Here is a 23,491-nt window from a genome sequence, read left to right as displayed (position 1 = left end):
TCTAGCAAAAGTTACTGTAATGTCAGTAGCTTTTTCTTGCAGCCTAATCTCCACATGCCAGATTTTCCTTTTTTTCCCCTATGTTGTCTTACTTACAAAATGAATCTGAAGGCATTTGTGGCAGACACACTGTGCATTTTTCTTCTCTGTGTCTTCATATTCTCCAGTGAAGAGGGTCTTGAATAAAGACAGGTCCCTCAGTCCTTTGCCCTTATTCCATTCCCTGGTATCGCTCTCCTAGGTGGTGACAGGCTATGGAATTCCCAATGTTGCTTAAGAGTTTCGTGCTTCTCTAAAGCAACTTTCAGTTCTACCCTGGGGTGTGTTTATTTTGGGGCTTTGAGACAGGTATTTTGCATCTTGGTGGCTGGGATTGCTGGGGCGAGGCGGGGGGAAGTAATTTGAGAGGATTTAATGTAAGGCATGGATTTCACTTGCAGCAGTGATTCTGTAGAGTGTTTGCTGGGAGGGGGACCCTTCGCCAGAATGGCAAGGTAGTAGGGTCTTTTATTTGAACCTGGGGAAGCCAGGGGGGCTGGAGACTCTGCCACGTGGCCTCTCACCTGGATTCATTGCCTTGTGAGTCACTGGTATGATGCTAAGGATCCTGTCACTCAGGTGTCCTGGGGTGGGAAGATAGCCATGGCTGTCCGGGCACCTACGCTTAGACTTACCCAGGGTCAGGTACAGTTCCTGGTGCCCTACTTCTGCCTCTTTCTCTTCCTTCATATCCAAGAAATTGCATCAGAATGCGAGTGAGTGATCTGAGAGGGATGACCTTGAATCTACTTTGATTTATACATTTAAAAAAAAAAAAAACTATTTGAAAACCTGATTATCATTATCAATGCAATTATTTGTGACCTATTTCCTAGCCCTCCGGAGGTTTAAAGATAAATGGAATCTGACTTTAACTTACAGTGCTTTAAAGTTGTAAAAATCTCCCTGCTTTCTTCCTTTTGAGAAACGTCATTTGCATTATAGGTCTTGATAGGATTACAATTGCATTAATTACAGTAGCAACTGTAATTAACTTCTTTTTGGCTCTTTGTAGCTTACACTTTCGTATACGTTAATTCATTTGTACTCCACAGGAACCCTGGCATTGCTGATTATACCGTAATTATGGTACATTGCCGTGTACCATAATTTGAAACCTAGTCCTCTAATCTCAAATTCTGTTAAGCTGCTTACCTTGAATGGAGGGAAGTGAGAAAGTGAGACCTATTTATTATCCCCATCCCTCCTGACTATTGACTAAGGTCCTGGCTCACCTGTTTCTAGTTCCCTGTCATATTCTCTCACATATTTTGTTCTTTTACATTCCTTGTTCCCCTCTTTGATTTCTTTTTCTCTCCCCTTCTCAGTTTTGCATGCGATTTAATTTTGTGCCAACATAGAAAACTTTTTTGTAAGGAGTTGATAAAGATTTGCTGGTGGCTCAGCTGGTAGAGTCCACCTGCAATGTGGGAGACCTGGATTCAATCCACGGGTTGGGAAGATCCCCTGGAGAAGGGAATACCCACTCCAGTATTCCAGCCTGGAGAATTTCATGGACCGTATAGTCCATAGGGTCACAGAGTCGGACATGACTGAGCGACTTTCACTTCACTTCAATAAAGATTTGCTATATCTTTTAAAAAATTTCTGAAAAGCATATTTTAGTCTTAATCTTGTTGTAAAGGTATTTAATTTAGGAAATGAGTGATTTCCTAATATTCCTATGAATATTAATATTCATTAACTTTAAGCAACCAATAAAAAGTTAATCTAACCAAAAAAAAAAAAAGCTAAGAGATTCTACAGAGCATTCTCTTGGGTGTTTTTTTAAGAGTAATTTTTGAGGGTTTTAAAGTAAAATGCAGTTTGTACAGTTTTTACTCTTAAATGATTAGGTCAAGAAATCCTCCTGTGTTTTTTAAGGATATAGCCTATGTTCTAAATTCTAGTTTTGTGTTTAGGCCAGATAAGTATTGAAGCTGTAACCAGAGGATTTTGATGTGGATAGCTTTCAGCCTTTAATATTTCATAATCAGTATTAATTGTAATTTCTTGAATTAAGGTTGTTTTTCTTTTCCCTCCAATATTCAACACTCAAGGTTTGAATTAAGCTTTAAAAATAATGTTTGACCAGTCTTCTGATTAGAACTAGGAATGCATCTCAAACCCACATAATTTCTACCTCATAAACTATGTTTAGACACATTTAATTTTTGAAGGTGTGGTTCTTCACAGTGGAGCTCCTTTATGCCAAGTCTTAATAAGTCTTTTCAGTGAATTCTGATTTTAGTGATAGGTTGGTTTTAAGAAGTGGAAAATGAACAAGCAGGAATTGTAGCAAAGATCTGTGCTTGCTGTGTTAGCAATATGGTGTCCAGATGTGCTGGGAAATGTATGTAGGAGTCATGTATGTAACTTGGCGCCTGTCTTGCTTGGCCTCCCACACTACCATGTCATTTCTCCTTGAAGCCTTTCCTGATCTTTTTCCTTTTTTAAGGAAAGCTGACCACTCTCTCATGGTGAACCACTGTACTTAAAGATGTTGATCACCTCTGGCACTTCATTCCAGTTATTTGTTTACAAGTTGTTTTCCTCAAGACCTTAAATCCCTTTAGGGCAGAAGTCACTGTGGTGACTCAGAACAGAATAGTTTTTTGGGGGTCAGGGTGTTTGTATTTGGGGAGTCTTTATGTTGTACCTAAATAACGAATATAATATTTCAAACATACTTCATTTTTCTACTCATCTGTGGCATTTTGGAACTTTCAGTTCCAGTTATGCGTGTGCATTAGTGTATTGTGATGTGATATAAAATGTGCTTCCTCTTTGTTTTCCTTATATTTCTACACATGTTTCCCTGTCCACATTTCTGCAGAAAGGCAGTGATAATGCCTATCACAAGGGGTTGAGGACCATGAGTGTGAATTTAAAGCCAATAAGCAAGTGCCAGATGCCCCTTTCCCTACCTTCCTTCCTTTGAGGCTGCTTTTATACTGTTTCCACCTCTCCTCTGTCATATTTTATAATGATTTGAATAATAGCAGGAGGAACTTGACATGTTCATTTGTGATTGGACTTGGGGGTTGGAGCTTCAGTTTTTGAAAGTTGAATGTGGCTTGCAGGTTCTCAATTCTTGTATAATATCATTCTCTCTCTTTTTTTTTTTAAGGACCCTTGAATCCATCTGTTATTAGGTCTGTTATCTCTGCTTTCCATTACTGGTACAGTAATTTGGGGAACATGGGTTTGAGCATGAGCAATGATTAAGTTTTTGCTTTGCTGCCGTGGATGCTTTACTTACTGAAACTGAAGTGTTGAGTAGCTTTACTGCTATAAACGTTAAAGTCTTGGAGCTACTTAACTTTAGAATTCAGGAGAGCCTACTGTAGCCAATGACCTGAGTTTTTAAGAGTCAGTACTAAGGTGGAGTTACTGACATGGGACTGCTCGGACATTTGACTATTTTGATGTACACTTGGTTTAGATCGTGAAAAATACGTTGGCACCATACAAGTCTCCTCTCATTGTCGTAATATCAGTTGTCATATATCCACTTGGAAAAGAGGTAATTAAAACTTACAATTAAGTGCTTTTTGTAATTTGCCTCCAGAGTGTATCTCCATTAATGAAGATACCTTGCTTATGCAGATTGTTTATTATAAGTATTCTTTGTCCAGTGTGATGACTTTAAAATAGTTGCCATTAGTTACACCAATAACGCTGTGGAAATAAAAGAAAAAAATTGCCTGAGAACATTCCATTCCAACATGTTTTCCTCTTTACACCTTCCATAGTTCCAGCTGCTGCTGCTGCTAAGTCACTTTAGTCATGTCCGACTCTGTGTGACCCCATGGACTGCAGCCTACCAGGCTCCTCCATCCATGGGATTTTCCAGGCAAGAGTACTGGAGTGGGTTGCCATTGCCTTCTCCCCATAGTTCCAGATCATACATTAATTTCACATCATTATAATTACAATATAAATACATTTTTGTGCAACAAGAGTTTTGATACTGAAATAACCCTCAAACTTTTAAGGGGGGTTAAGCTTTGTATTCTATTCTTGTCCTGTCTTCCTCTCCAACCCCAAACTCTGAAAATGCATGCTGGTAACATCAGAACTTTAGTAGGCTTTCTTCACTTTTACTTTGATTCACGCTTTGAATTCTGTCTTTTTGGACAATTGATTCTTACTATTCTTCTCTTATTGTCTTTTTTCTAAGTGTCATTGTTCTAGTTAACATTAAAAATTTTCATAATTGCTGAAATCTTAGTAGTTAAAATTGGCACTCAGATTGTACTGATCTTGTGTTTTTGCATCAATTCTGGAATTTCAGGTAAAATTTTCCAGCTTAGATTAGCTGCTTCTCTCACTTAACCCAACTTCTTTGTTTTACTTTGCTCTCTTCTTTTAAGATGACAGCGTTTCAAGAGAGTTACTAAGTGTGACTATTGGAGAATGTTGGCTTTCTTGGGAGGAGCCTACATCTAAAGAATGACATTGGTTGGAGTAGAGACAAACTTGGCCAAAGTTTTGTTTTTCTGTGTAATTAAGTAGTTAAAAAGCCTTTGGAGGCTATGCCAAGAAACAATGCCAAGCATTTTGTAGAAAAACAGAGTAAATTGAGCATTGGCTTTCTAATATTCTTAAACCATATTCAAATTGATGGGACTGTATTTACTTAGGTGAGAGTTGTGTTTGTAGTGCATTTACTCGTTTTTAGAAATTTTTGCTTGAGTATCTGTCTGTCTTCTCTTACCCTCTGTCCCCAGCATCGTGTTGGATTGCTTTATTAGGAAGTTTTCCAGGGGGCTGACCCAGAGCTTAGGGTTCAGATAGGTCTTTGGAATGTCTATTAATAGGACTGAATTTGTGTGAAGTGAGAGCAGTTAGTAAGGGATGAAAAAAAATTGGCATGAGGCCTCTCTGGTGGTGGTAGAGGTGGGTGGTCACATATTAAGGAAATAATGAATGACCTTTAAAATTAGGTGGAATGGATGAAATATTGAAGGAAAGTCTGGCTGTTAATAGAGCCGTTAGAAGAAAAAGAAATTAAAGGGAAAAGAAATAAACAATTGAAACACAAGTTGTCAGATTACCAGTGCTTCTGTAATGTGTAATGATATTCTAAGGCTTTTGTACAACTCACTTTAGTTTGAAGAATCAGAGGGGGAAGTTAGATTTTTATATGGAAACATAGTTTCATTAATAAATATGTATTTTTTTTTTAGGTAGTCCTATTTCTATCACTCTGTGTGTGTTTCTATTTATATATACACTTATATTCCAGGGGTTGGTATGTTTCTGCTTGTAAATGACCATTATAATTGGATTCCTGATATGTCGACAGATTGGGTTTTCTAGTATGTATGGGTGGGATGTTTTTCCTCAGCTCTAATAACGTTCAGTGTGCAGTTAGCCCTGTGAGATTTGGAAAAGATTATTTGCTCCTAAAAAATCCAAAACAACATTGAATGTTGATTCAACAAGTATAGCAATTATTGTTCAAAACATGCCCTTTTCATATAGGTTTATCAGTATTATGAATTCACAAGTATGCATAAATAGTGAATTATGTAAAGCAAACTAGCTTTAGGTTCCATACTTTGTAATGTGTAATAATTTTAGCTAATAAAATGGTTTAGTAACATTCTTTACTGAATTAGATCAAATGTAAAAACCAGCACAGAATCAGGGTTTTGTAGCTGATTTATAAATAACTGCTGAAAGCCTCAGGCTTAAAATTAAATTTGGTTTAACAGGGCAAATTTTATGTGACACTTGTAACAACTTAGAGAGATGTTTATTAAAGATGGTTAATAAGCCCACTGAGACATATTTGACCATTATTTAAAGGAGATGAAATGTGAATTTACATTGAAAATTGGAAAGATAAAAGATCTCTGGAAATAGAACATTTGAGTGTGTCCCATTCTACATATAAGGCAATCTTCTTTTTTCATCGTTGCATTAAAACCATACATTTCTGTTTTAATCACTTACATTTTTATTTCTGTCTCCTCAGTGGTCTCATGTTATTATCAGTTGACGTGGTTACCCTGAGCATAATTGTTTCCAACTGTTCCTATTAATACTTCCTCCTCTTATTATGTGTGATTGAAAAAGTGAAAGTTGCTCAGTTGTGTCCGACCCTTTGTGACCCCATGGACTATATAGTCCATGGAATTCTTCAGGCCAGAATATTGGAGTGGGTAGCTGTTCCTTTCTCCAGGGAATCTTTCCAACCCAGGGATCGAACCCAGGTCTCCCGCATTGCAGGTGGATTCTTTATCAGCTAAGCCACAAGAGAAGCCCAACAATACTGGAGTGGGTAGCCTATTCCTTCCCCAGGGGATCTTCCCAACCTGGGATTTGAACCGCAGTCTCCTGCATTGCAGGCAGATTCTTTACCACCTGAGCTATCAGGGAAGCCCATTGAAAGGATGTAAAAATTAATATTTTCACTTGGCTTTTCTTTCAAATTCTGTTGTCCTGTTTTCTTTTCTTCCTCTCCTTCTCTTTAGCCACAAAGGGTGATGAAATTCACAGTAGTCACAAAATAAATCAGTATTCATTGAACAGCGTTCTCTTTCCGTTACAGTGCTAGGCATCAGTGACCATCCAGAAGGAATTGAACAGAGAAGCCATGTGTGAGTGTCTAATGGTGGACCATGTGGCTTAGTCCCTTCAGAAGTATAGCATGTTCATTTCCAATATAAATTTGCTCTCAGAGTTTCCTTTTTGCCTTCCACATTTTTATTCCTTGAGCATGTTTCCCTTTCCTGAGTCCTTTTTTCCTATCTTTCTGTCCTGCAGATAAACCTTGTTTAAGACTTCTTCAGTTTTATTCTTTATTTTGCCAAATTTCAATTTGTTTTAGAGGGTAATACTGATACATACTCATATAATGGATAATGATTTGTATTAAGAGTATATGTTTTTATTCTGTGGTCTGTAGATATAAGGAGTTAATTTGATGCAGCAATTCTGTTTGCAAAAAGATTTTTAAAAGAGATGGTATATAACAGTTATAAAAGTTTTATACTGCTAGCCTGTTTTTATTTTTATTTTTAGTAATCATTATGTGATTGAATTTCCTTTCTTTCATCTTTGGCCAGATATAATGAAGGGCTTTTATATTATTTCCTACTTTATTTTTAGTGTAGTATATTTTTTCAATTAAAAAAAAAAAGACCCAGACTATTGTTAGGTCTGCCACTCTTTAATGAATCATTGGATTGGAAAATAACTCATTATATCATCCGGCAGAGATATGTTCCTTTATTTGCATGTAGATAGTGGAGATGAATAATTTATCAAATGTTATTAGTACGGGCTCATATTGCTGAAGTCTCAGCAGGATATAATGAAATTTGTCTCATGCTAGTATGAAAATAGCATGCCTTTGCATAGTCATTATTGAACTTTTGGCATCTCTCAGAACTATTATGTTATCATGCCAATCTTGCTCACCTCTTCATTAACTGGACTTGTGATGGAAGAGTTGAACTTATCTGAAATCTGTGAAATCTGGTATGCCAAATGCTTGCCTGAGTCGAGCTGTTTCTCCATCAGAGCAAGAATTTTCAGAGTAAATGAAGTACTTAATGTTTCTTATTAAAGTGATTAGTACAAAAAGGCTATGACTAATGGTTTTATTACTTCTAGTCCTGAAAAGCTGTCTGTACAGGAGATGTTTAAGCAATATATCTTTCTGAATTGAGGGATGATGAAACATACATATAATTGCTTATATGAATCTTATATCTGTGCTAATTATGTATTTGAAGTTATTTTAAATAATTGCTTTAAAAAATTTGGCTTTGATTAGCTTGTGGCATGACTGTATGTGAAGGTCAACAAATCTCCCCACAAGCAGCAATAAAACTGGACAAATGGTCAAAAACAAACCATTCTGGCACTGTGGAAATTGACCAATAGCAGTCAGCAAACTGAGAAGTGTTTCTTTGTGGGAACAACTGAACTTTGGGTAAAAACAGTATGAGTCTAAGGTGTTTGTGCTTTCGGTAAGAACAGTGTGAGTCTAAGGTGGTACTGTTATTTTCTTTCCCCAGCTCCATAGGCAAGGTTGTTCACCTAGGGCAGAGCAGGCTGTGAAGACCAGCAGCTTCACTGCTGCACCAAGAAGCCTCAGTTGACTTGGAGAACTGTTTAGACTTTAATGGCAAGTGGCTAGGGGTGAGTAAGTTGGAGGCTGGGGAGCGGGGGTCGGTAGGTAGGGGATGGAGTGTCTCTGACTCTATATACCTGAAGTTGTAGCTTGTTTGGCAGAAGTAGTAGACAGACAGACTAGCCACAGCTTTAGCAGAGACTTCTGGGAAGTGAGACAGAGAGAGGATGCTTGATAACTCTTCACAGACTGAAAGTTGATTAGAGGGTACATGTGCCCAGCAGGGACCAGAGTGGGCCCAAGCCACTTAAACTTACCTGTCTGTTGGAGCTTGCATGCACACCCTGAGAAGGTGGGAGAGGACCCAAAAAAGTCCAGGAGAAAGTAAAAGGTGGGGCAGACTTGAAAATGGCCCTAACATTGAATGCTCTCAGCTCACACACAGATTAGTCAACAACAGGTAGTTAGGACTTTTACTGGCTTAAGGCATTTGAGCATATGTTGACTAGTCCTTCACTTAGCTTTGCTATGCAGATAGAGAATTGATTGCTAGAAAGTTATGTCTGGGGGCATAAAAGCCAAAAAAACCAAGAAGGGAGATCAATGGCCGTTCATTGTGGAGACATAGAATTCACAGATTTAGTCCATTGTTTAGTGAATTACTAAACAAAGACAGCAGCAACCTTTAGGAGATAAATTTGAATTGAGAATTGCTGCAATATATTACCTAAAATTTCTAATATTTAACAGAATATTATAATAGATATAAAGAAACCAAATATACATGTAAGTGAGCCACTTTGCTATGTAGCAGACATTAAACACAACTTTGTAAATCAACTATGCTTCAATGAAATGAAAACAAAACCAAGTATAACCATAAACAAGGTGGGACAAAGCAATAAGTATCAATTGTCTTTGGCCAGAAGTGGTGGATTTAGAAGACAGAGACTTGATAGAACTAAGTGAAGTGATGTTAAAAGTCTTAAGAAAAGGATGATGACAGTGACTTGAATAAAGAATTACAAAATAATGGAAATTATATGAGAACCAGTGGAAAATCTGAAGTTGAAAAGTACAGTACCTGAAGTGAAACATGCATTAGAGAGGTTCAACTGCAGATCTAAGATGGCAGAAGAACATTTGTGGATAGACTAGGAGAAAGACCAGGCTTAGGTAGAAGAGCAGATGAAAAATGAGAAAGGCCTCAGAGACCAGTGGGACATCTGACACACCAACAGATGTATCATCATGGGAGTCACAAAAGAATCCAATAAAAAAGCAATAACAACAACAACATTTTTTAACAGTACTGGATGAAAACTTCCGGAAGTTGATGAAAACTGTTACTTTTGGATCCAAAAAGCTAAGTGAGTTCCATGTGGAAAAATCCCAGAGATCTGCACCTATGCACATCATAGTCATCGTTGAAAGAGAGGGAAAATCTTTATTGCATAAGACAAATTACATATTAATACTATGTGTGAGAGAACAAAAAGATTAATGGTTGACTTCTCATCAGAAGCAACAGAGGTCAAAGACAGTGGAGTGATGCATTCGGTACTCAGAGAACAAAACTGTCAACCAAGATTTCTATATTTAGCAAAAGTATCCTTCACAAATAACAGCAAACTAAAGACATTTCCAAATACCAATTTTTCTTGGTTTATAAGAAATATTAAAGATAATTTTTCAGGCAGAAAGTGGTGCCAAATTGGAAATTCCCAGGAGGAAATGAAGAGTGCTAGAAGTGGTGATTTGGAGAAGGCAGTGGCACCCCACCCCAGTACTCTTGCCTGGAAAATCCCATGGACGGAGGAGCCTGGTGGGCTGCAGTCCATGGGGTTGCTAAGAGTCAGACATGATTGAGTGACTTCAATTTCACTTTTTACTTTCATTCATTGGAGAAGGAAATGGCAACCCACTCCAGTGTTCTTGCCTGGAGAATCCTAGGGATGGTGGAGCCTGGTGAGCTGCTGTCTATGGGGTCGCACAGAGTTGGATGCGACTGAAGCGATTTAGCAGCAGCAGAAGTGGTGATTATGTGGGTAAATATATTGTACTCTGTACATGGTATTTTTAACATTTTAAAAAACATGCAATTGTATAAAACAACAATTCTAGCATTATATTTTTGGGTTTATACAACTATTTGAGGGCTTCCCTGGTGCCTCAGATGGTAAAGAATCTGCCTGCAATGCAAGGGACCCAGCTTTGATCCCTGGGTTGGGAAGATCCCTTAGAGAAGGGAATGACTGGCCACTCTCTCCAGTATTCTTGCCTGGAGAATTCCATGGACAGAGGAACTTGGCAGGCTACAGTCCATGGGGTTGCAAAGAGTTAGACATGACTGAGCAACTGAACTGAACTGATGTTAATATATGTGATGACAATAGCACAAAGGAGGAAGAAGGAAAAGAAATGAAGCTGGGACAGTTGAATATCTGTGTGCAAAAATAAAGTTAGACCTTTATTAAAACAAAAAAAGTAACACAGTGGGCCCTAGACCCAATTATTAAAATGAAAATGATATAACTTGCAGAAGAAAATGTAGGAGAAATCTTTGGGCTTTTGGTCTAGTCAAAGAGTTCTTAGATATGACACCCAAAGCATGAGCTATAAAATAAAATATAGGTAAGTTGAGCTTCATTAAATTTAAAAAAGCTTCAGTTTTCAAAATATGCTATCATGAAAGTGAAACTCTAAGCCACAGACTGAGAAAATATTTACAAATCATATATGTCATAAAGGTCATATAACCAGAATATGTAAAGAATTCTTATAATTCAATAATAAGACAAACACTACAACTAAAATATTGGCAAAATACTAGAGTAGACATCTCTCAGAGAAAGAGAGCCCAGTAGGGTGTGTGTGTGTGTGTGTAAAAGCAGGTATTATTATGTTACTTGTTCCCACCATCATGGAGGCTGAGAATTCCCAATGTCTGTAGTCAACAAGATGAAGACTCCAGAGACTTGATGTGTAGTTCTGGTCCAAGCCCAAAGGCCAGAGAATCAGGAGAGTTGACAGTGTAAGTTCTGGTAGGCAACTGGGAAGGCATGAGACCCCAGAAGATCTAATATTTCAGTCTGAGTCTGAAGGCTGGCAAAGACTGCTTACTCAGCTCAGTAGTCAGATGGGAGGAGTTCCCTCTTACTCAGCCTTTTTGTTCTATTCAAGTCTTTGATTAATTGCACTAGGCCTACCAGTGTTAGGCTGAGCAATCTGCTTTACTCAAGTCTACTAATTCAAATATCAGTCTCATGCAGAAACACCCCCACAGACACACCCAAAATAGTGTTTGGCTAAATGTCTGGGCACCCTGTGGCCCAGTCAACTTTACGTATAAAATTTACCATTACAGTTGGCTAATCACATGAAAAGGTGTTCAGTATCATTATCATCATGTAATGCATAGTCACTCAAAGCACAGTAATATACCATTACATGCTCACTGGAATAGCTGTTCTCAGAAGTTACAGTATAAGGTCTTGGTGATGTGGAGAAACTCAAACCTTCATACATTGCTGGTGGGATGTAAAATGGTAGTACTTTCAAAAACAGTTTTTTCTTATAAAATTTAAATTTACAGCATAACCCACAATTTTCCTGGATATCTATCCAAGAGAAATGAACACATATATATGCATGAAGATCTGTATTCAGATATTCATAGAAGCATTATTATAAAAGGTTAATTGGAAACAGTCCAAATGTTCATCAGCTGGTTGATAGGTTAACAAAATGTATCTTTGGTATGGGAGCAGGGATAGACTATAAATAAGCTTGAGGGAATTTTGGAGGTGATGTTCTAAATGTTCTAAAAATGGGTCATGATGACTGTACAGCTGTATAAGTTTATTTAAAATTGTTGAATTGTGTATGTACAATGGGTGAGTTATACAGGATGTACCTCAGTGATATTATTAAAAAAATCATATGTATATATATATAAATAAAATGGCAAAGTAAATACGGAAAATAATAATTAGGAAATATCAAGCAGATGGAAATTCTTTGTTCAGTTCTTCCAACTTGTCTGTAAGTCTACAGTTTTTTTATTTTTATTTTTTTTAATTTTATTTTATTTTTAAACTTTACATAATTGTATTAGTTTTGCCAAATATCAAAATGAATCCGCCACAGGTATACATGTGTTCCCCATCCTGAACCCTCCTCCCTCCTCCCTCCCCATACCATCCCTCTGGGTCGTCCCAGTGCACTAGCCCCAAGCATCCAGTATCGTGCATCGAACCTGGACTGGCAACTCGTTTCTTACATGATGTTTTACATGTTTCAATGTCATTCTCCCAAATCTTCCCACCCTCTCCCTCTCCCACAGAGTCCATAAGACTGTTCTATACATCAGTGTCTCTTTTGCTGTCTCGTACACCGGGTTATTGTTACCATCTTTCTAAATTCCATATATATGCATTAGTATACTGTATTGCTGTTTTTCCTTCTGGCTTACTTCACTCTGTATAATAGGCTCCAGTTTCATCCATCTCATTAGAACTGATTCAAATGTATTCTTTTTAATGGCTGAGTAATACTCCATTGTGTATATGTACCACAGCTTAATTCAGAATTTTAATGGGTCTTAGTGTTCTGATTCTTTTGTAATGGTTTTGAAAAATTGTTTAAAAACTTTTTTTTCTTAAATATCCAACCCTCATGTGTCATTTTATCTCAGCTTTTTATTTTTTACTTCTTTGATTGACAGTTTACCTTGAGCAGATGATCTGCTTTTGCACTTGGCCTTCAGGACCAGTGCCCAAGTGAACCCTTCCTACTGTCTATACATGTCTGTGTTAGAGACCACTCAGACCTGTGGAATGACACTCTGAAGATATTCCTGTTTCTCTCATCTGTGCAGTATAAATGTGCAAATATTCTAAGCAAGGCGCTTATGACTGGAGGACTTGGCCACAGCTGCCTTTCCCTTTGGTAGTATTACTTAAGGTCAATGATTATATCTTCTCTGGGTCATTTTGTTTGTTTTCTTCTTTTTATTTTTTTTAATTTTTTTTTTGGCCCGGTTACCAGCCAGTGGGTCTGTCGGAAGCGCGAGGGGCTCTGCGAAAGCAGCAGAGAATCCGCTAGCTCACCACAGGCTGGTGGCCGCCATCATCGTGACTCGCCGAGACGCACCCTCCCCCCACCACCCTAAAAACCTGGGGGATGGGGCCGGGCTGGCGGAGCGCGCAGGCGTAGGGTGCCTGTTTTCTTCTTTTTATAAAAGAAAAAGTTAAATGCGAATATCAACAGATTTGTTGAAAGCAGTAAATTAAAGTGATGTTGTATGACTCATGCTCACATATATTTATGTGCTTTATTTGAAGGTCACTCTGTGAGACTGTTGGGTCAGAAAAAGGATAATGGAAAACGTTTGGGGGGAGCACGACTGGATTTGCCAAAGATTAGGAAGAATCCACTCATCGAAATCATTTCCATCAATACTGGGTAAGCTTCTCTTGCATTTACTCATTAAACATTCAGTGTACTCTAGTTTTTTGTTTGTTTGTTTGTTTTCCTGGCTATATGATATAGGAAAGTAATTGAACATTTCCATGGGAAAGAAAAATAAAAAATGAATTTTTTAAAGAATCATACCAGAATATCATTCCCTCTAAAATGTTCCCTGTACACAGTTACGCTTATATTTGCAGCAAACGTTTTTGTCTTTATAAAGATAAAAAATAAAAAAATTAACATTATTCTAACTTTTCCTTTTTGGTTATAAACACGGATTTTATTTTTCAGCTCTGCCCTTGGATAAAATCTTTTTAAGAAGAGTATTTCATTCTGTAAAATGGTTACTACACCCATCATCTTTGACTATTTTTTGAGTGGGTTTTATAGTAAACATTGCCCAAGATCCTAACCATATTCTGATTCTTAACTATCTGAAATGAAGGTTTTTCAGTGTTACTTTTATGAGCCTTAAACTGCAAATAAATACACATTGTGACTGGATATCAAGCACTCTGAGTTCTGCCTGACTCTTAACTCCTGGAATAACCAGTCATACTTGGTTTTATTTCCTTTTGTTTAAATTATGACTGCATCTGATAAAGTTACTTATTTCCCACTTTGATCTACATTATCATAGGCTGATAATAAACTTAAATTTAAACCTCTAGGGGTCCCTCCATTTATGCATCTGCCTCACATTTCCCACAGATTTAAGCCTTCCTGCTCCTTTAAAATTTTATCTTCCTTCCCTCTTTTAAAAAATTGTTCTTTACCTGCCCTTTGCTTTCTTCATGCTCTTTCCCATTGAGAACAGGTGAACTTATCTTTCCTGCTTCAGCATCTTCCTGCCTCTTTCCCAGCCCGTGCCATCCTTTACCCCTACACTATGGCAACTGTCTTGTCACTGGTCATCTTTGCTCTTGTCTCATCACCTTCTGGTTCATCCCACCACTGCAACCAAAGACCAAGGAATGTTGATTTTTCCCTAAAAGCCCTGGAGGCCTTTCAGCTGACTTTGTGAACTTGTCCAGGACTAACTCTGGCTCTGTGTGGAAGATTCAGAACCTTCCCCCCAGCCCCAAGCAAGTCTTACGACTTCTCCACTCACTTCGGGCAATCCTGCTGACACTGTTGTGTGCACCTGTCTTTGGGTGGCTGCTTGTTCCTCCCTCATGCCCAGACTGAATACCTTCCTTTACACCTACAGCATTGCCTGTTTGCCTTGATTGTGGCACTTTTCAGAAGGTATAAGTTGTATTTTCTACTGCATCATGAGCATCGTGAGTTTAGAAAGTATTTCAGTTGTCACTGTTACTACCTCTGACTTCAGTGTCTAGTACAAAGTGAGTACTCGATAAATGTTGAATTAATGTTGTATTTTTAAATTATTTCTGATTTATTTGGCCATGTGTTTTTCAAAATTTCCCCTAGGTAGCCATTGTAAATGCATTAAGTTAAATTTCTTCCCCTATATTATAACTTAACATTGTCTTCTCTTGGACTTAGTGTTTCTTAAAATGAGGCTGTGGACTTTTTCAAGCTTGCTGGATATTTCCTTTCACGTTCTCATCCTCTTACATCTCTCATATTACTGTATAGGAAAGCCCCTTAGTAAGTAAATCAGCAAACATTCTTCCACTGTTAAGAGGATTCAGTTCATACTGTCACTCCTTGAGGTAAGAGTTTCTAAACTTCTCCGACTGCTAATCGTTCTCCGGAGTCAGTTGGAGCCTTATCACTTGTTCCCAGATGAAAGCATCTCTGTGACTGTTTGTCAACGATATCACTCTTAACACCTTTACCTTGATTTTTTTTTAAACCTCTGATAGAACTCATAGCTTTTTTTTTTCGTTTATATTTAAATATTTTAAGAGTTCTATGGGTAATTATTTCTTTCAAGTGAAAATGATCACCTCGATCAAAATCTTACACTTTTCAAAGTTTTATGGCTTTCAAATTAAATATGGATATACAAATTTCATTTAAATGTTGTATTTATCAGTTAGGGAAAGGATTCCATTTGTAACAAATTTCATTCCATGTATTGGTAAATTATCAAAGTAACTTTTTAAAATTTAAATATATTTATTTTAATTGGAGGCTAATTACTTTACAATATTGTATTGGTTTTGCCATACAGTTTTACAGTTCTAACTTAAAATGTAAAAGGGTATATTAGTTGCTTTAGCCAAGAAACAAATTGAAACTCTCAGATCATGCTAGATTGTGGATGAGCTGAGATGACTATTTATTTGATCATATTGTGTATAATATGAGTACCTTTATTTCTTAAATAACACTTATCTTTTCCTTCTATACTGTCCCAATTTTATGTTCAATTATTCATCCTACTCATGTTTGCTGTATTGCATGTATAAATTTGGTCCACTCTGTTCCTTGTCCCAATTTACAATGTTCTTTTTTTTTTTTTGAGATGAACCTTTTGAGGTCAGCTGCCCCTTGTCCAATGTCACTCTTATTTCTAGACTGTCCCTTATGGGGTAAGGACTCCTTGTAGACATAAATAGGCACATGTTTGTCTAATAGGATGATAAAGCTATAGGGATATGACTCAATACAAGTGAGAATAAAATTAATCATTGCTAATGTATATATCAGTGCTAAAGAATATTCAAACTACCATACAATTGTGCTCATTTCACATGCTAGCAAGGCAATGCTCAAAAATCCTTTAAGCTGAACTTTAGCAGTACATGAACCAAGAACTTCCAGATGTACAAGCTGGATTTAGAAAAGGCAGAGGAACCAGAGATCGAATTGCCAACATTCATTGGATCATAGAGAAAGCAAGGGATTTCCAGAAAAACATCTGCTTCATTGACTACACTAAAGCCTTTGACTGTGTGAATCACAACAAACTGTGGAAAATTCTGAAAGAGATGGGGATACCAGACCAACTTGCCTGTCTCCTGAGAAACCTGTCTTCTGTATGAGGGTCAAGAAGTAACGGTTCGAACCGGACATGGAACATCAGACTGGTTCCAAATTGGGCAAGGAGTATGACTAAACAATAGCAACAACAATGTATGTTGCTTAATATGTGCCAGACACAATTCTGTGAAATGCGTACTTTTTCCTGTATTTAATCCTCAGAAGAGCCCAGGAGATTTTTTTTAGTAGATGAGGAAACTAGGTTACAGAGAAGTTTGGTGACTTCACATTGTCCTGCAGCTAGTAGGTGGCCGAGACTGTGACTTATCCACTGTTCCCATCAGGTATTTTTGTGGGTTCATAGGAACAAGGGGTCATATCAAGTGAGGGGACAGAATAATCTTTGCCTTATAATAACATTTGCAATGCTACACACACACACACACACACAGGACAGAATAATCTTTGCCTTATAATAACATTTGCAATGCTACACACACACACACACACACACACACACACACACACACACACACACACACACACACACTGCACATCACACACACACACACACACACACACACACACACACTGCACATCAGTATCTGTAGGCCACCCATGTTTCTTGCCTGTGGTTCTGATATCAACCCAGCACACACACACACACCCCCCCCACACACCACCACCACACACACACACACACACACACACACAGCACATCAGTATCTGTAGGCCACCCATGTTTCTTGCCTGTGGTTCTGATATCAACCCAGCACACACACACACACCCCCCCCACACACCACCACCACACACACACACACACACACACACACACACACACACACAGCACATCAGTATCTGTAGGCCACCCATGTTTCTTGCCTGTGGTTCTGATAGCAACCCAGCCGGGAAGGAACAAGTGCCTAGGTGGTAGTTTTGGGAATGAAAAGCTAGGGTGGCAGAACTGTGAAATGGTTAAGAAGATGGGCTTTGGCATTCTTCAGTGGATTTATTTGTTACCATGGAGCTAGAAGTTCCAAAGAGCGGTTGGAGGTAGAAGTACAAAGCTGAAAAGAAGCCTTAGTTGGAGGGGGTGAGAATTGAGGTCATTGAAGGTGAATGGTCAGTGCCTGTGTACAGAAAATAAAAGAAGAGAGAGGAATTATTTATGAAGTAGAACTAGTCAGAGGTGAAGGTTTTATGAATGTGTAATGTCTAACTATTACTTCTGATTCCTTAAGGAGAAGTAATACTGGGATTGTTGTTGCTCTTCAGTTGCTAAGTCCTGTCCAACTCTTTGCAAACCTATGAACTGCAGCACACCAGGCTCCCCTGTCCTTCACTATCTCCTGGACTGCTCAAACTCATGTCCATTCAGTCGGTGATGCAGTCCAACCATCTCATCCTCTGTCGCCCCCTTCTCTTCCTGCCCTCAATCTTCCCCAGCATCAGGGTCTTTTCCAATGAATTAGCTCTTCACATCAGGTGAATAAAATATTGGAGCTTCAGCATCAGTCCTTTCAATGAATATTTAGGGTGAATTTCCTTTAGGATTGATTGGTTTGATCTCTTTGCTGTCCAAGCAATTCTTAAGAGTCTTCTCCATCACCACAGTTCAAAGACATCAGTTCTTCAATGCTTAGCCTTCTTTATGGTCCAACTTTCACATCTGTACATGACTACTGGAAAAACCATAGCTTGACTAAATGGACCTTTGTCAGCAGAGTATGGTCTTTGCTTTTTAATATGCTGTCTAGGTTTGTCACAGCTTTCCTTCCAAGGGGCAAGTGTCTTAATTGCATAGGTGAACCACTTTGAAAGAGCGGGAAAATTAGAAATTTTGTTAGAAATTAGTAGGCTTTGCTAAACGATGATTACTGTTTGGAGGAGTTCAACTATAAAGTGAGAGAGATGGTCTTCAGAAAGATTTTTCTGAGCTTGTTTATAGAGGCAGAGAGGTAAGGATTAGAAATATATTGACAGAAACTGAACAGGGACAGTTGTGAAATAGGTAGATAGGTAAGTGCTGGGAGAAAGATGCTTTCATAATTCCTTAGAGATAGGATTTAAGGACATAAGTTTAATTGTAGAACTTATCACTTCATTTTTCTTAAAGATTTTCACTGATTTAGAGAAAGATGTCCAGTCCCTCCATGCCATCAGGCAGGATGGAGGGTGGAGGTTCTGTGTCACATTCCTTTATGCTGTGGTTGATACATTAATGCCATGGTCTCTTTTTGACGCCACTGACTTCAGATACAGCCAGTGCTTGATCAGAACAACCCCCACCTAGGATTTATCACTTTTCTTCTTCCCCTCTTTTCTGCCTTTGATGGTAGTGTTCAGCTGATATTCTACCCTTGGCATTTTCTGTAAACTGGAAGCCATATACAATCTGAGATTCTAATTAAATATTTGGCCAGAAATAATCTTGTTTCTGAGGATATATTTAATGAAATTTGAAGATGCATCCAGAGTGTTTTTTTGTTTCTAATTTTTTTTTCCCTTTCATTACATTCATGGAGTGAGGTCATGGTTCTGACACACAGGAGAGTAGGAAATCTGTGGATATTTATGTAGAAGCGTATCAATCAAGTGTTCTGGTCAGTATAATGGGGAGTCAACATGTGCATAAAAGGAGGAAGTATGCTGAGGTTGAAAAGCTCAGTGTTTTGTCCAGGGACCCCATTTATGTGATTGCTTTATTTGGTTATTTATTGTTTAGTAGTGAGAATGGAGTGTGGAGATAGAACATAGTGCTGGGGACAAAAGGTTAAAAATCAGAAATTGGGCCATAAAGAAAATCTCTGGTTCATTTTGCCTTCTCTGTCACTATTAAAGTCATCATTTTTGACAGTCCCTTGGCAATTTTTGTTCTTCCGAAGCCAGGAGTTGGATGCTGCTCAGAGGTTCTGATATGAGGTATGTCATTTTTTAGACACTACTATCAGATTATCACCAATTTGAAGGGATAATCCTCCACAAGGCTAAACACGTCTTAGAAAATACCCTCTGACCCTGTAATACTTTACTGATACTTTCTCTTTTAAAATTTATCTTGTCTTTCTTGTTATTTGCCATCTGCCAGACATAAAATGATGGTATATGGGAACTTTTAAGGGGAATCTAATTTTTTTGAAATTACATACTTCAATTCATTTTCATTTTTAAAGTATCTGTTACTTCCCCTCCCCGCCCCATGACACTTGAGCTTTGGGAAAATAAACTAATTTGGATGTTTTAACTTTTTTCTGTAATGTCCAGAATTTATAAGTCCCTATTCCAGAGCTAGATAGGTAGGTGACTGAATGAATGAAAGAGCAAAAGTGCGAATTTCTCTCATATAAGTGATGTTATTTTTAGAGACACAGAATTACTAGTAACATTTGGTTATCTTTCTGGTTCTAATGGTAAAACATGAAGTAGTTATTAACTTGATATAATCACAATGCATTTGAAAATACAATGATTATTGCTTACCACATTACCAGGTATTGTGTTAGATATTATGACATATACAAAGATAAACATTTCTGGAGTCAAAAGGTGACCAATACTGACTGAAATAATCTAAAACATGAGCACATGTATACCTGTGAGTGATTCATTTTGATATTTGGCAAAACTAATACAATTATGTAAAGTTTAAAAATAAAATAAAATTTAAAAATAAATAAATAAATAAAACACGAGGCTCTAAATGCAGAGTAAATAGCACCTCCTCTGTGGGGAGCTTATTCTGTTCCATATTCTGGGGAATGAATGCTCATAGGTTCCAGCATGACCCTCGTCTAGGGGTGAGGGTACACAGCAGTGACTCCTGAGACCTCTGGAGGTAAGAGATGTGAGACCCTCAGTTATCCTCTCACTGCCCTTCTATGAGATGTGACAGCCACACAGAGAAATGGTCATCTTTTCCTTGACCTTTGTCATCAAACAAGACTACTGCCCTTATCAGTACATACGTGGAAAATGTAAACCTCAAATGCTGTTTTTTAATGTTACTTTTAAATTATAGCTTTCAGAAAATAATGTTCTGTTTAGAAAAAATTTTTGGAGGCATTTAATTGTAAGTGTTCTTATAAAGCTTGAATTAAGGTTCCAAAGAGATCCTTGGAGGGTTGAATATATGCAGTATCACACTTTTGTTAGGCTGAATCTTTCTAATATTTTGTAATTTGTTAATATCTTAGCATAGTGTTGATAAATAAGATGTTCTTTTTTGCTCAGTTATACTGTACTGTTCTGTTCACATGTCTTGATTGTATTAACTATGTCCCTATTCTGAATCTGCTCTCCTGAGAAAAGTTCCCTAAGCCTGGTGCCATCCTCAGAGACGTTCAGGTCCCGACACCTTTCTCTAGGAGACTGTATCTCAAGATAAAACATGTTCCAAAAAGCATTCAGCAGACTTAATAGTCACTCATTTACTTAACATTTATGGGTCAGAATCTTTTTTTTACATATAGACCACTGATTGACTATAAATTAATGTAAGTCAATTTTGTCATGTGTAACTCTAGAGGTTTTTTGATGGACAGTAGTAGCTACCAATGAGGATTAGTTTGCTTTCTACAACCCAGCTGTCAGGTTATAATGAAAGCAAGTCCCAGCGCAAAATCTGCAATCAGAGTTTAAGTAAACTGGCACCTTCTACCTGTTCTGGGTGATTAAATCAGACCTTGCAGGAAAGGGTCACTTGAGTCAGATGAGACAGTATGATTAGCCTCAGGCAGCCAGAATCCTCTACCCAGTGTCGAGAGTGAGTGTAAAGGAGGGACCAAGACAGAATAGTGTCCTTAAGGGTCAAACTGTTTCCATTGTTTCCCCATCTATTTGCCATGAAGTGATGGGACGGGATACCATGATCTTTGTTTTCCGAATATTGAGTTTTAAGCCAACTTTTTCACTCTTTTCTTTCATTTTCATCAAGAGGTTCGTTAGTTCTCACTTTCTGCCATAAGGATGGTGTCATCTGCATATCTGAGGCTATTGATATTTCTCCTTGCAGTCTTGATTTCAGCTTGTGCTTCATCCAGCCTGGCATTTCACCTGATGTACTCTGCATATAAGTTAAATAAGCAGGGTGACAATAAACAGCCTTGATGTATTCCTTTCCCTATTTGGAGCCAGTCTGTTGTTCCATGTCCAGTTCTAACTCCTGGATGCAGGTCAGGTGGTCTGGTATTCTCATCTCTTGAAGAATTTTCCACAGTCTGTTGTAATCCACAGTCAAAGGCTTTGGCGTAGTCAATAAAACAGAAGCAGATGTTTTTCTGGAAGTCTCTTGCTTTTTCGATGATCCAGCGGATGTTGGCAATTTGATCTCTGGTTCTTCTGCCTTTTCTAAATCCATCTTGAACATCTGAAGTTCATGGTTCAAGTACTGTTGAAGCCTTGCTTGGAGAGTTTGAGCATTACTTTGCTAGCTTATGAGATGAGTGCAATTGTGTGGTAGTTTGAACATACTTTGGCATTGCCTTTTTTTGGGATAGGAATGAAACTGACCTTTTCCAGTCCTGTGGCCATTGCTGAATTTTCCAAATATGCTGGAATATTGAGTGCATCACTTTCACAGCATCATCTTTTAGGATTTGAAACAACTCAACTGGAATTCCATCACCTCCACTAGCTTTGTTCGTAGTGAAGCTTCCTAAGACCCACTTGACTTCACACTCAAGAATGTCTGGCTCTAGGTTAGTGATCACACCATGTGGTTATCTGGGTCATGAAGATCTTTTTTGTATAGTTCTTTTGTGTATTCTTACCACCTCTTCTCAATATATTCTGCTTCTGTTAGGTCCTTCTAACGTCTAAAGAACGTTTCTGTCCTTTATTGTGCCCATCTTTGCATGAAATATTCCTTTGGTATCTATAATTTTCTTGAAGAGATCTCTAGTCTTTCCCATTCTGTTGTTTTCCTCTTATTTTTTTGCATTGATCACTAAGGAAGGCTTTCTTATCTCTACTTGCTATTCTTTGGAGTTCTCCATTCAAATGGGTATATCTTTCCTTTTCTCCTTTGCTTTTTGCTTTTCGTCATTTCACAGCTATTTGTAAGGCCTCCCCAGACAGCCATTTTGCCTTTTTGCATTTCTTTTTCTTGGAGATGGTCTTGATCACTACCTCTTGTACAGTATCAAAAACCTCTGTCCATTGTTCGTCAGGCTCTCTATCAGCTCTGATCCCTTGAATCTTTTTGTCACTTCCACTGTATAATTGTATGCGATTTGATTTAGGTCATACCTGAATGGTCTAGTGGTTTTCCCTACTTTCTTCACTTTAAGTCTGAATTTGGCAATAAGGAGTTCATGATCTGAGCCACAGTCAACTCCCGGTCTTGTTTTTGCTGACTGTATAGAGCTTCTCCATCTTTGACTGCAAAGAATATAATCAGTCTGATTTCGGTGTTGACCATCTAGTGATGTCCTTGTCATCTCTTGTGTTGTTGGAAGAGAGTGTTTACTATGATCAGTGCGTTCTCTTGGCAAAACTCTGTTACCCTTTGACCTGCTTCATTTTGTACTACAAGGTCAAATTCGCCTGTTACTCTCAGTATCTCTTGACTTCCTACTTTTGCATTCCAGTCCCTTGTAATGAAAAGGACATCTTTTTTGGGTGTGTGTTCTAGAAGATCTTGTAGATCTTCATAAAACCATTCAGGTTCAGCTTCTTCAGCATTACTTGGTTGGGGCATAGACTTGGATTAATGTGATATTGAATGGTTTGCCTTGGAAACAAACAGATAATTCGGTCATTTTTGAAATTGCACTCAAGTACTGCATTTAGACTCTTGTTGACTGTGAGGGCTACTCCATTTCTTCTAAGGGATTCTTGCCCACAATAGTAGATATAATGGTCATCTGAACTAAAATCTCCTATTCCACTCCATTTTAGTTCACTGATTCCTAAGATGTTGATGTTCACTCTTGCCATCTCCTCTTTGATCACTTCCAATTAAAAGACGCTTACTCCTTGGAAGGAAAGTT

At 38.0% G+C, this 23,491-nt stretch overlaps 1 protein-coding gene across 4 annotated transcripts in view; it reads left to right on the top strand.

The window, feature by feature from the left end:
• Positions 1–23,491, top strand: part of CDKAL1 (CDK5 regulatory subunit associated protein 1 like 1) — a 612,813-nt gene that overhangs the window by 204,576 nt on the left and 384,746 nt on the right. For all 4 annotated transcript variants that reach the window (XM_027525190.1, XM_027525191.1, XM_027525189.1 and 1 more), the window contains one exon: positions 13,477–13,597. In XM_027525190.1, coding sequence (XP_027380991.1) covers positions 13,477–13,597 — 121 coding nt within the window. The remainder of the gene's footprint in view (positions 1–13,476; positions 13,598–23,491) is intronic.

This window comes from Bos indicus x Bos taurus, chromosome 23, assembly GCF_003369695.1.
Source record: "Bos indicus x Bos taurus breed Angus x Brahman F1 hybrid chromosome 23, Bos_hybrid_MaternalHap_v2.0, whole genome shotgun sequence".
NCBI lineage: Eukaryota > Metazoa > Chordata > Mammalia > Artiodactyla > Bovidae > Bos > Bos indicus x Bos taurus.
This window is presented reverse-complemented; position numbering and strand designations above follow the sequence as displayed.